A 14,832-nucleotide genomic window follows, 5' to 3' on the forward strand; every position below is an offset into this window, starting at 1 on the left:
AATATGTGGTTGCAGGGATCGAATCACAGCTCCTGTACTCACCTAATTGTGGTTATAGGGGTCATTGTGTGCTTTGTTTGTTTGTGTGTGTGTGTGTTAGTTACCATTTTGTCCTAGGCACATGTCGATTAGACACTAGGCCTGTTGTATATATGTGTGTGTGTGTGTGTGTGTGTGTGTGTGTGTGTGTGTGTGTGTGTGTGTGTGTGTGTATGCTCACCTAGTTGTATTCTCACCTGTTTGTGGTTGCAGGGGTCGAGTCACAGCTCCTGGCTCTGCCTCTTCCCTGGTCGCTACTAGGTCAATGTTCCTGCTCCATGAGCTTTATCAAACATGTATGTACTCACCTAGTTGAGGTTGCAGGGGTCGAGTGGTCAGGTGTGTGTGTGTGTGTGTGTGTGTGTGTACTCACCTAGTTGAGGTTGCAAGGGTCGAGTGGTCAGGTGTGTGTATGTGTGTGTGTACTCACCTAGTTGAGGTTGCAGGGGTCGAGTCCTAGCTCCTGGCCCGGCCTCTTCACTGGTCGCTACTATGTGTGTGTGTGTGTGTGTGTAGTAGCAACGTAACAGGGTTAGTTAATAGAGTTATCAACCCTCATTCCCTGGGTACTATTGAACATGGGTTGGTCAAATATTTCTGTAAGTGGGTTTGGGTTTGAGAAGAACATGCCTAGTATGGGCCAGTATTCCTGCTGCAGTGTTCCTCCTTTCATACATTATTTCTAAATACTTATAGTTTCAATATTAGAGTAATATTTAAGGATTAAAATTAAGGTAATGATGGTAATAAAGTTGGCTCGTAAGGTCAGTTCTTCTTTATTGAATTTATCATCAATATTGAAAAAAAAATAATCTGGCCGAGATACTAAATAGATATTTAAAAACAGAAATGTAAATAATGGGCAGTTAATTTTGCAAGTCACAGTTAGTGATAACAGCAGGAATAGTGTCATATATTGGTGGGGAAGTATTGAGGCAGTTCAGAGTTGTAGTGACATGACATGACCTGACCTGACCTGACCAAAAGTAACGTAACGTAACCCAAGGTAACATAACAAGGTAACATAACAACATAAGGTGTGAATAAATGGTTTTTAAAACTAACAAGTTGATAAATAAGACTTGTGGAGTGGCTTCTTCTGTACAGTGCAGAGAAAAGTGAAAGACAAGGAGGAGTTTTAGGTAGTCAGTCCCTCAGCCTGAGCTGAACACATCGACACCAAGCTGAGGGACTGATTACCTCAAACTCCTCTTCGTCTTTCATTTTTATCTGCATTGGACTGCGTGGCGAAACGTTTCCGGGATAAAGATAACCAAATGTTGCACAAGTGTCTCATTAATAATATAAGTTAACATAACATAAGGTAACATAAGGTAACATAACATAAGGTAACATAAGGTAACATCACATAAGGTAACATAACATAAGGTAACATAAGATAAGGTAACATAACATAAGGTAACATGTTGTGTACGAATGGTATATAATACCGACAAGATGAGAGTAAGACACATGTGCAACATCTGGGTATCTTTATTGTAGACGTTTCGCCATCCAGTGGCTTTATCAATACAAATTCTAGGACATAACGTGAAGACAGTAGAACTATGTACAGAAGATGAGGTAATCAGTCCCTCAACCTAGGAGTAGGTGCGAACAGCACCATAGTCGTGGAGATTCAGAATCTCCACGACTATTATGCTGTTCGCACCTACTCCTAGCTTGAGGGACTGATTACCTCATCTTCTGTACATAGTTCTACTGTCTTCACGTTATGTCCTAGAATTTGTATTGATAAAGCCACTGGATGGCGAAACGTCTACAATAAAGATACCCAGATGTTGCACATGTGTCTTACTCTCATAAGGTAACATAACATAAGGTAACATAACATAAGGTAACATAACATAAGGTAACATAACATAAGATAACATAAGGTAACATAACATAAGGTAACATAACATAAGGTAACATAACATAAGGTAACATAACATAAGGTAACATAACATTGGTAACATAACATAAGGTAACATAAGGTAACATAAGATAAGGTAACATAAAACACACAAAACCAGAACAAAAGACAGCATTACACTAACAAGACAGATAACATAAATAATGCGCACAACGTCCATACAGACGCAGTAACATAGCACTGAAAATAATTGACAAAAAAAAAAAAAATAGATGAGACAAGAAATTGACTCTTGGGAACTATGTTAGATACTGACGTCATTAAACAAGTGAAGGCCCTGGCAGGACCTTCCTGCCTCACTGTGGCTGCCATCCACCTGGTTTCCTAGTTCTGACTCACGAAATCGTAATGACACGATTGTAAACCAACCACGGGTGGGGTTAGAACCCGCGATCAGAGAATCACAGAACTCCAGACCGTCGCGTTAGCCACTGGACCAGCTAACTACAATAAGATTCGTCCAACTAGGTATATTTCTACACCATATGAAGGTTAGCATAGGCACCACTGTGACCACAAATGCAAGTTTTTACAGACGAATCTCCCGCTAGCGTGGCCGTGACGAACTCTAGCTCAAGTCCCCTCAAAGCCGTTAACATAACGGGTGTAGAAATATACCTAGTTGGATGAAGCTTATTGTAGCTAGCTGATCCAGTGGCTAACGCGACGGTTTTGTGACTAATCGCGGATTCTAACCCCACCCGTGGCATGGTTTGTTTCCTAGTTCTGAATGTCTTTTCCTGGTGTTGCTGTTTTTTCTTGTTCTGTACGTGTTCTCATTGTGTTGCAATCCTTTTCCTTGTTGTGTACGTGTTCTCATTGTGTTGCAGTTCTTTTCCTTGTTCTGTACATGTTTTCCTTGTGTTGCAGTTCTTTTCCTTGTTCTGTATATGTTTCCCTTGTGTTGCAGTTCTTTACCTTGTTCTGTACATGTTTTCCTTGTGTTGCAGTTCTTTACCTTGTTCTGTACATGTTTTCCTTGTGTTGCAGTTTTATCCTCGTCATATTAGTATCTGTCAGTCAGGTACTTCCGCAGAAATTGCGTCACACAATGAGTAATTCTCCAGCAGTGTGTGTACTCACCTATATGTGGTTGCAGGGGTCGATTCACAGATCCTGGCCCTACCTCTTTTCTGGTCGCTACTAGGCCCACTCCTGGCTTCAAAGAGCCTTGTCGTACCTCTTCTTAAAGCTATGTATGGATCCTTTCTCTACTACTTCACTGTCCAGATTGTTCCTCGTCCTGTGCATATGTGTGTGTGTGTGTGTGTGTGTGTGTGTGTGTGTGTGTGTGTGTGTGTGTGTGTGTGTGTGTGTGTGTGTTTATCTACAATTCGGAGAGGGAACTTCGGACAATAATTGGGACCATTATCAAATCACTGATGATGGTCCGGGAAAGACCGAAATCTTGCCTAAATTGTGAGTTATTTGTGAATCGGTATTGTTACTTGTGAATTGTAGCAGCCACGGTATTGTTACTTGTGAGTTGTAGCAGCCACGGTATTGTTTGTGAATTGTAGCAGCCACGGTATTGTTGCTTGTGAATTGTAGCAGCCACGGTATTGTTACTTGTGAATTGTAGCAGCCACGGTATTGTTACTTGTGAATTGTAGCAGCCACGGTATTGTTACTTGTGAATTGTAGCAGCCACGGTATTGTTTGTGAATTGTAGCAGCCACGGTATTGTTGCTTGTGAATTGTAGCAGCCACGGTATTGTTATTTGTGAATTGTAGCAGCCACGGTATTACTTGTGAATTGTAGCAGCCACGGTATTGTTGCTTGTGAATTGTAGCAGCCACGGTATTGTTACTTTTGAATTGTAGCAGCCACGGTATTGTTACTTGTGAATTGTAGCAGCCACGGTATTGTTACTTGTGAATTGTAGCAGCCACGGTATTGTTACTTGTGAATTGTAGCAGCCACGGTATTGTTACTTGTGAATTGTAGCAGCCACGGTATTGTTACTTGTGAATTGTAGCAGCCACGGTATTGTTACTTGTGAATTGTAGCAGCCACGGTATTGTTACTTGTGAATTGTAGCAGCCAGGGTATTGTTATTTGTGAATTGTAGCAGCCACGGTATTGTTACTTGTGAATTGTAGCAGCCACGGTATTGTTACTTGTGAATTGTAGCAGCCACGGTATTGTTACTTGTGAATTGTAGCAGCCACGGTATTGTTACTTGTGAATTGTAGCAGCCACGGTATTGTTACTTGTGAATTGTAGCAGCCACGGTATTGTTACTTGTGAATTGTAGCAGCCACGGTATTGTTACTTGTGAATTGTAGCAGCCACGGTATTGTTACTTGTGAATTGTAGCAGCCACGGTATTGTTACTTGTGAATTGTAGCAGCCAGGGTATTGTTATTTGTGAATTGTAGCAGCCATGGTATTGTTATTTGTGAATTGTAGCAGCCACGGTATTGTTACTTGTGAATTGTAGCAGCCAGGGTATTGTTATTTGTGAATTGTAGCAGCCATGGTATTGTTATTTGTGAATTGTAGCAGCCAGGGTATTGTTATTTGTGAATTGTAGCAGCCAGGGTATTGTTATTTGTGAATTGTAGCAGCCAGGGTATTGTTATTTGTGAATTGTAGCAGCCACGGTATTGTTACTTGTGAATTGTAGCAGCCACGGTATTGTTGACTGATCTTAATATAAGTTTTCCTTAATATTTTTATAGAGTTTATATTTTGTAAATTGGGGGGGGAGTGACGTAGGTGGTACGTCACGATTAATGGTGAAGTATGTGGTTGCGTCACCAACTAGCAGTGACGTAGGTGGTACGTCACATTGGTAAGGTATGTAGTTGCGTCATCAACTAGCAATAACGTAGGTGGTGCGTGACACTGGTAACGTATGTGGTTGCGTCTCTAACTAGCAGTGACGTCGTAAGACATGGAGGAAAAACTAGACTCACGTTACCTGCCTAACAGGTTAAGTCTGGAAAAATACTCTGAATTGTGTTGATTCTCGATATTGCGAGACGGAACTAGTGATGGTGATCACTGTAGTGTGAGACGGAACTAGTGATGGTGATCACTGTAGTGTGAGGCTGAACTAGTGATGGTGATCACTGTAGTGTGAGGCTGAACTAGTGGTGATCAATGTAGTGTGAGGCTGAACTAGTGGTGGTGGTGATCACGGTAGTGTGAGGCTGAACTAGTGATGGTGATACTGTAGTGTGAGGCTGAACTAGTGATGGTGATCACTGTAGTGTGAGGCTGAACTAGTGATGGTGATCACTGTAGTGTGAGGCTGAACTAGTGATGGTGATCACTGTAGTGTGAGGCTGAACTAGTGATGGTGATCATTGTAGTGTGAGGCTGAACTAGTGATGGTGATCACTGTAGTGTGAGGCTGAACTAGTGATGGTGATCACTGTAGTGTGAGGCTGAACTAGTGATGGTGATCACTGTAGTGTGAGGCTGAACTAGTGATGGTGATCACTGTAGTGTGAGGCTGAACTAGTGATTGTGATCACTGTAGTGTGAGGCTGAACTAGTGATGGTGATCACTGTAGTGTGAGGCTGAACTAGTGATGGGGATCACTGTAGTGTGAGGCTGAACTAGTGATGGGGATCACTGTAGTGTGAGGCTGAACTAGTGATGGTGATCATTGTAGTGTGAGGCTGAACTAGTGATGGTGATCATTGTAGGGTGAGGCAGAACTAGTGATGGTGATCATTGTAGTGTGAGGCTGAACTAGTGATGGTGATCACTGTAGGGTGAGGCAGAACTAGTGATGGTGATCATTGTAGTGTGAGGCTGAACTAGTGATGGTGATCACTGTAGGGTGAGGCAGAACTAGTGATGGTGATCATTGTAGTGTGAGGCTGAACTAGTGATGGTGATCACTGTAGGGTGAGGCAGAACTAGTGATGGTGATCACTGTAGTGTGAGGCTGAACTAGTGATGGTGATCACTGTAGGGTGAGGCAGAACTAGTGATGGTGATCATTGTAGTGTGAGGCTGAACTAGTGATGGTGATCATTGTAGTGTGAGGCTGAACTAGTGATGGTGATCACTGTAGGGTGAGGCAGAACTAGTGATGGTGATCATTGTAGTGTGAGGCAGAACTAGTGATGGTGATCATTGTAGTGTGAGGCTGAACTAGTGATGGTGATCACTGTAGTGTGAGGCTGAACTAGTGATGGTGATCACTGTAGGGTGAGGCAGAACTAGTGATGGTGATCATTGTAGGGTGAGGCAGAACTAGTGATGGTGATCATTGTAGTGTGAGGCTGAACTAGTGATGGTGATCATTGTAGTGTGAGGCTGAACTAGTGATGGTGATCATTGTAGTGTGAGGCAGAACTAGTGATGGTGATCACTGTAGTGTGAGGCAGAACTAGTGATGGTGATCACTGTAGTGTGAGGCTGAACTAGTGATGGTGATCATTGTAGTGTGAGGCTGAACTAGTGATGGTGATCACTGTAGTGTGAGGCTGAACTAGTGATGGTGATCACTGTAGTGTGAGGCTGAACTAGTGATGGTGATCACTGTAGTGTGAGGCTGAACTAGTGATGGTGATCACTGTAGTGTGAGGCTGAACTAGTGATGGTGATCACTGTTGGGTGAGGCAGAACTAGTGATGGTGATCACTGTAGTGTGAGGCTGAACTAGTGATGGTGATTTTTTACGTATTTAATGAGTAGAGAGGAACTTACTACCATACAGTTTCAAAAGTAGGTACGACCGGCCTCAGGAGGCAGGGGATCAGTAATGCCGATCGATGATAGTTAAGAGGCAGGACCAGGAGCTAGGCCCCGACCCCTGTAGAAACAGTTAGGCGAGTACACGTTCTGGCCGGCTCTCTGGCACCTCATTTGTTGTCCAGGATGAACGACGAGGTCTGGGTTTTCATTAGTCTCTAGGAAGCACGACGTATGTCGTAACGTTGCTGTGATGACGTGTATCCGGTGCTTATGATAATAATAATAATAATAATAATAATAATAATAATAATAATAATAATAATAATAATAATAATAATAATTTTATCTCACCTGTAATTTTGATTAATTTTAATATTTTTTTTTGTACTGAGGAGGTGAGCGTGATGGATGTGAGAGGTGAGGGAAGTGCGTGAGAGGTGAGGGAAGTGTATGAGAGGTGAGGGAAGTGTGTGAGAGGCGAGGGAAGTGTGTGAGAGGTGAGACAAGTGTGTGAGAGGTGAGACAAGTGTGTGAGAGGTGAGACAAGTGTGTGAGAGGTGAGACAAGTGTGTGAGAGGTGAGACAAGTGTGTGAGAGGTGAGACAAGTGTGTGAGAGGTGAGACAAGTGTGTGAGAGGTGAGACAAGTGTGTGAGAGGTGAAGGAAGTGTATGAAATGTGAATAGCTTGGGCCAGCAGGTAACTTGGACCTGCCTAGCATGGGCCAGTAGGCCTGTCGCAGTGCTCCTTATGTTCCTATGAGAGAAGGATGGGAAGGGGTACCATAAGGACCTATATTCTTCACTTCACAATGACTTAAGTTTCCGCCTCATCTCACTTTTCCTCTTGAAATTAAAACCAGCATTACAATAGGCCGTCAAAGTCGTTCCCTGTACGGCATGCGCTGAGTACCAAGGCGGATGTTCACGGCAGGTACGTCTCACTCGGCTCTGTTATGAAGCACTTGTATTCCAATTACGCATGTTATCGTAGCTAGTCAGAAACACGGCTAGTCATTGCCTTCCGTCATGTATTGACCACTCTGGTATGAAGTTGTTAACTAGGTGCTGTGGCAGTCTGATGTTGCAGAAGGTTACCTCCCTTCTAGGACCACTTCAGACTAGCAGACTCTCTCACGCCTCTGGCTGGTTCACACCATAACAGTTTGATCTCTTTGTCTGGGTGTACTATAGCTGTAGGGGCGAGTGTTCTTATGCTCTCTCCATCTCTCCAAACACTTTTCGGTTTAACATCTCCCTGAAATCCTTGCACATTATAGGCAATACTTTCTACTGTGGTATAAACCTTGGTAATAAATACCGACAGGTTGGTTTAGAAAGACACGTAAGCAAACACTATAACATATTTATTAGAAAACGTTTCAAGGTCCCAGGACCGAAAAGTTTTTTAATAAATATGTTATAGTGTTTGCTTACGTGTCTTTCTAAACCACTTTCTACTGTGTGCACCTTATTTCTCATTTTGTGATTCCCCCTTTGACTGTCCTTAAAGCTTGTTCTCAGCATGCCAGGCACTGCAGGCCTTTGTACTATACTTTGGCTCATGATTATTGTTGATCAGAATGGTGCCCCATCTCGTCTTTCTTTCTCCTCCTCCTCCACCTCCTTCCCTCGAGGGAGGTTCCTTGATGCTGGTGAGGGGCTCTTGATCTAAGGAATTGGACTTCTGTTCCAATTCCTTGAATTCAGCCCGAATACCTTCCATGGATTTAGCGCCCCCCCCTCCATAAATCTAATAATAATAATCCTGGTGTTATTTCCTTATATGTTCCTGCTTTTCCTTCTGTATCCTCCTCATCGTCCTCCTGCTCCTCATTTTCCTCCTGCTCCTCCTCATCGTCCTCCTGTCCCTCATCTTCCTGCTGCTCCTCCATTGGGAATGTCGCAACACTAATGTGATTCAGCATAGTGTCTCATTTTTAAGCGTAATTTTATGTGTGACCAATGAGAGGTACGACGTCTGGACGAACGTCATGACCACCTACACCAATAGCAGGGGATGCTGACCCTAGTACATCCTCTGAAAATGTAACATGAAATTATGTTGCTGATGCGCCCACCTACATAACGCAAGCTGTAGTTTTGTGGTGTGTGTGTGTGTGTCGGGTGACTCACTGCTGCTGTACATCCTGCCTCTACTAACATAAAACAACAGACTCCAGACAAAGCTTACATGACATAGAAAGCAAATCCAAGTGGCATAAAAAGTAAATATATAAATGAAGGGCTCCATGAAGAATGAAACCGGAGGAAGGATGGAGAGCAGGACCCCTAAGACAGTGAACCTAGAGGAGGAGGAGGAGGAGCCTCCTAGAGAGAAGAGAATCACTACCGCCTTGCTAGCTACCAACAAAACCTCAACCCCTCCAGCAGGAAAACTCTTGAGTTTTAAGATACCAGAGGACGATGATGAAGAAGAAGAGGGGGAGGAGGATGAAGAGGAGAAAGAGGAAGAGGAGGACTTAAAGAAGGATATCGTACCAGAGGAGACTCGAACATGGGAGGCCTTGTTGTTCCATCAGTCTTTCGGTGGACGGATTACCAGAGAGCTCAGTATCCGCAGTATCTTCACTATAATGGTGAGGGAATGGAAAGCATTCTTTTTCTTTTAAACAAGGTCATGTGCTCCTAGGTTGTTTTATATGATACATTGTGGGAACAAAAGGTACTTATGTTTCCCAGATATATTCCATCACACAGGATGGGTTGCAGGCGTGAAATAATGAAAGTTGTCAGTCTGAGCTACGAGACTTTAATAGTCTCTCTGAACTGCGAGACTTCAACAGTCTCTCAATCTGAGCTGCGAGACTTGTTTTTCATCGGCCTATTCAATAGGGCGATGAAAAACAAATATGTGCAAGCATCGCACTAAGGGTTCAGTAGTTACGGCATCATATCGATAGATCTAAGTGAGAGGCTGGCATCGGGTACAGACAATTAAGTGAACTTTGAGGAAGGAATGGACATAGGAACAGCCAAGGGCACCATGTCTGCTTATTAATCGGTGTCAAGTTTGTTTTATTTATCAGTATTATTGAGAACAATGTCAAATTCTCCAGAGAGGAAGAAGATAATTGCCGTGTCGGTGTCAGGGAGAAACTCGTTATGTGGGTTAAAGTTTAATATATGTTTTGTTAAGATAACGGAGATGTACAAAGGACCCCAATAGAAAAAAGTAACTCTGACTTATTTACACACACACACACACACACACACACACACACACACACACACACACACACACACACACACACACACACACACACACACACACACACACAGGCAGGACTGCAAAGAGACCTGGAGAGGCTGGATATGTGGTCCAGTAACTGGCTTCTCGAATTCAATCCAGCCAAATGCAAAGTCATGAAGATTGGGGAGGGGCAAAGAAGACCGCAGACAGAGTATAGGCTAGGTGGACAAAGACTACAGACCTCACTCAGGGAGAAAGACCTTGGGGTGACCATAACACCGAGCACATCACCGGAGGCACACATCAACCAAATAACCGCTGCAGCATACGGGCGCCTGGCAAACCTGAGAATAGCGTTCCGATACCTTAATAAGGAATCGTTCAAGACACTGTACACTGTGTATGTTAGGCCCATACTGGAGTATGCAGCACCAGTCTGGAACCCACACCTGGTCAAGCACGTCAAGAAGTTAGAGAAAGTACAAAGGTTTGCAACAAGGCTAGTCCCAGAGCTCAAGGGAATGTCGTACGAGGAAAGGTTAAGGGAAATCGGACTGACGACACTGGAGGACAGAAGGGTCAGGGGAGACATGATAACGACATACAAGATACTGCGGGGAATAGACAAGGTGGACAGAGATAGGATGTTCCAGAGAGGGGACACAGGGACAAGGGGTCACAAATGGAAGCTGAAGACTCAGACGAGTCACAGGGACGTTAGGAAGTATTTCTTCAGTCAGAGTTGTCAGCAAGTGGAATAGCCTAGCAAGTGAAGTAGTGGAGGCAGGAACCATACATAGTTTTAAGAAGAGGTATGACAAAGCTCAGGAAGCAGAGAGAGAGAGGATCCAGTAGCGATCAGTGAAGAGGCGGGGCCAGGAGCTGAGTCTCGACCCCTGCAACCACAATTAGGTGAGTACACACACACACACACACACACACACACACACACACACACACACACACACAACTCACCATTTACCACAAGACTTATTTTAATTTATATAAGTAACTTACCTGAAGAAATCAAATCTATGAATGTGTTCTCAGAGGGTTTAATAAAACCATGAAAAAGTGAAAGTGACCGTAGAAACATACAAGAAAGCAACGGCGAAAGTCCACAAAACAATGATGCACATGTGTCTGAGTCATTAAGCCATGACTAGGCTGGTTAAAGAGCGAAACAGAGGCAGATTTGTGGAGAAAGAAGACACAATATATAGAACAACATTATTATTATCAAAACCATGCGCTAAACCCACTAAGGTCATACAGAGCAACAGAGTTGCTGAAGCTGCACACTAACAGCCCCTTTCAAAGCAGGGGAAAGTGCAGACCTGGAGAATGTACAGAGAACTTTCACGGCACGTATAAGTACGATAAAGCACCTAAATTACTGGGAACAGTTAAAATCCCTTGATTTGTACTTCCTGAACGCAGGCGAGAAAGATACATAATAATATACACTAGGGAAATCCTAGAGGGACTAGTCCCAAATTTGCACACGAAAATCACTCCCTACGAAAGTATAAGACTGGGAAAGAGATGCAATATCCGCCCAAGACCATTCAACTGCCTCCCAGTATACATAACGGGAATTACGAGTAGACCCCTGGCTGTCTTCAGGAAGGCACTGGACAGGCACCTACAATCAGTACCTGACCAGCCGGGCTGTGGTTCGTACGTCGGTTTGCGTGCGGCCGACAGTAACAGTCTGCTTGATCAAACTGATCTACGAGGCCTGGTTACAGACCGGGCCGCGGGGGCGTTGATCCCCGAAACCCTCTCCAGGTATACTCCAAAGTCCTTCACATTAGTTTTTCGCTCTAGTGTGTGGTTGGAATTTGTTTTATGCTCCGATCTCGTTTTTATTTTCTCCAGTTTTCCATAATGGAGTAGTTGAAATTTGTCTTCATTGAGGCCCATTTCAAGACTTGGTTAGTGTCCTTTTGGAGATTTGCAGTGTCCTCAGTGGATGACACTGTCATTCAGATTCTAGTATCATCAGCCTACCTACTTCTGTCAGATGTCAGAAGTAGGTATAGTACAAGAACTAGTGTAGGTATAGTAGAACTGATGTAGGTATGGTAGAACCAAAGATGCAAGGGACCACCTGCGCTAGCCGACCGTAGGTTAAGAGAATGGAGCCAGGAGCTGGGACTTAACCCTGGTGAGAACACTTGGGCTAGCACACTCCACTGAGCGGAAGGGTAGGTACACAAAGAAATTCTTGTCTCGTTTCTAAAGGTGCACTAGAGTAATACTCCGTAAGTGTACCTTGACATTTGTTGGAGGCGGCGCCTGGCTCTCACCCATGAGGGTGGCAAGACAGGAGAAAGTGATGTATTTCTCGCGTTGTTATTGCCGTTGCTCTCACTTCCGGTACTGCTTCTGTTGTTCATGTTGTTCCCTTGTTTACTGCCGTTTTTGTGGTAAGTAATCAAGTCTGCAGTGGCGAAGGAAGAAAGTTTTTTACACTTCAGCCCTCTATCTGTGACCTTTTTTCTTTGTGGAATTATTTTGCCACTGCGCATGCACAGGGCCACATCATTCTCTGAACAACCATCCTGATCAAGGTCTTATACACCTAGGTGTACATCTCTGTCTATATATGTCGAGAGATTACTTTCATCTCTGTTTTAGGGATTACAATATCCTTGACTGGTGGTGTGCAGGTTACATTCAGCCTCTGTGGCCAGCCAACCATACTAATGTTTCATTTGGATGCTCAAACTTTCTTCGTTATAATCACATGGTGGGCACATAACATAACTTGCCTTTCTCAAACCCACCTACCCATCACCCCAGCCATCCATTGCTTCACACGGCATACCAGCCATCCACTACCCCAACCATCCACTACACCCATCACCCCAGTCATTCACTACCCCACCCATTACCCCAGCCATCCACTACTCCACCTATCACCCCAACCATCCACTACACCCATCACCCCAGTCATTCACTACCCCACCCATCACCCCAACCATCCATTACTCCACCCATCACCCCAGTCATTCACTACCCCACCCATCACCCCAACCATCCACTACACCCATCACCCCAGTCATTCACTACCCCACCCATCACCCCAACCATCCACTACACCCATCACCCCAGTCATCCACTACCCCACCCATTACCCCAGCCATCCACTGCCCCACCCATTACCCCAACTATCCACTACCTCACCCATAACCCCAACTACCCACTGCCCCACCGATCACCCCACCCATCCACTACCCCACCCATCACCCCAGTCATCCACTAATTCACCCATCACCCCAATCACCTTACCCACTTCCACAACCATATTACCTCCCAGTTTTCTCAGACACCCTTTCCCTGCTTATTTATTTATTTATTTATTTATTTATTTATTTATTTATTTATTAACAATTTGAGCACACATACAGAGGTACAAAAAAAATACAGATAAGAGCAGCATGCCAAAGCCACTTATACTATGCATAGCATTACGGGCTGGCTTAAAATTAACTTAAGATTAACTAAGCAATGATGAAATCAGTGATAAAACATTAATGTAAACAGATAACTATAAAGCACAAATGAGTATTACAAAGACAGGTCATATAAGAACATAAGAACATAAGAAGGAAGGAACACTGCAGAAGGCCTACTGGCCCATGCGAGGCAGGTCCAAGTCCCTACCGGCTTAAGCCAATGCACCCAACCTAGTCAGGTCAGGTCACATTGACTCAAGGGAGGAACACGGCAACCGACCCGTTAGCACAAGCTATCAGGTCTAACTCACACCCACCCACATCTACTCATGTATTTATCCAACCTATTTTTAAAGCTACACAACGTTCTGGCCTCTATAACGGTACTTGGGAGTTTGTTCCACTCATCCACAACTCTATTACCAAACCAGTACTTTCCTATATCCCTCCTGAATCTGAATTTTTCCAACTTAAAACCATTGCTGCGAGTCCTGTCTAGGCTAGATATTATCAGCACACTATTTACATCCCCTTTATTTATTCCTGTCTTCCACTTATAAACCTCAATCATATCCCCCCTAATTCTACGTCTTTCTAGAGAGTGCAGTTTCAGGGCCCTTAGTCTATCCTCATAGGGAAGGTTTCTGATACATGGGATCATCTTTGTCATCCTCCTTTGTACATTTTCCAGAGAATTTATATCCATTCTGTAATACGGTGACCAAAACTGTGCAGCATAATCTAAATGAGGCCTAACCAAGGATGTATAGAGTTGAAGAACAACCTGAGGACTCCTATTATTTATGCTTCTTGATATGAAGCCAAGGATTCTATTAGCTTTATTGCGAACACTTATGCACTGTTGTCTTGGTTTCAGATTACTGCTAACCAGAACTCCTAAATCTTTTTCGCAATCCGTAATATTAAGATCTACATTATTTAGTTTATATGTGGCATGGTTATTGTCCTGTCCAACATTTAGAACTTTGCATTTGTCTATATTAAACTGCATCTGCCACTTCTCCGACCACTGCATCAGTCTATTCAAATCTTCCTGGAGTGCTCGAATGTCCTCGTCAGAATGAATTCGACGGCCTATTTTGGTGTCATCGGCAAACTTGCCGATGTCGCTCTTTATGCCCTCATCTATGTCGTTTATGTAGATTGTGAACAGCAGGGGGCCCAACACTGACCCCTGTGGAACACCGCTCGTGACGCTTCCCCACTCTGATTTCTCCCCATTTATGCAAACTCTCTGCTGCCTATTTGTCAACCATGCCTCTATCCAGGAAAAAATTTCTCCTCCTATTCCATGTGCTTTAATTTTCCTCAATAGTCTCTGATGTGGGACCCTGTCAAAAGCCTTACTGAAGTCCATATACACAATATCATATTCGTTACCATGATCTACCTCCTCAAATACCTTAGTGAAAAAAGTTAATAAATTCGTAAGGCAGGAACGTCCCTTTGTAAAACCATGCTGAGATTCGTTGATTAATTTATGCTTTTCAAGGTGGCTA

General features: G+C 43.7%; 1 protein-coding gene across 3 annotated transcripts in view; it reads left to right on the top strand.

Annotated features, from left to right (window-relative positions):
* The window catches only part of LOC128702469 (venom phosphodiesterase 2), a 109,212-nt gene that overhangs the window by 24,439 nt on the left and 69,941 nt on the right, over nucleotides 1-14,832 (top strand). For 2 of the 3 annotated variants that reach the window (XM_053796709.2, XM_053796717.2), the window contains exon 1: nucleotides 8,738-9,234. The exons of the other annotated variant lie outside the window; for it this stretch is intronic. In XM_053796709.2, the coding sequence (XP_053652684.1) occupies nucleotides 8,875-9,234 (360 nt within the window). In that variant the 5' untranslated portion in view covers nucleotides 8,738-8,874. Of the gene's footprint in view, nucleotides 1-8,737; nucleotides 9,235-14,832 lie in introns of those variants that run through there. 3 annotated transcript variants of the gene reach the window in all.

Source organism: Cherax quadricarinatus, chromosome 37 (genome assembly GCF_038502225.1).
Source record: "Cherax quadricarinatus isolate ZL_2023a chromosome 37, ASM3850222v1, whole genome shotgun sequence".
Taxonomy (NCBI): Eukaryota; Metazoa; Arthropoda; class Malacostraca; order Decapoda; family Parastacidae; genus Cherax; species Cherax quadricarinatus.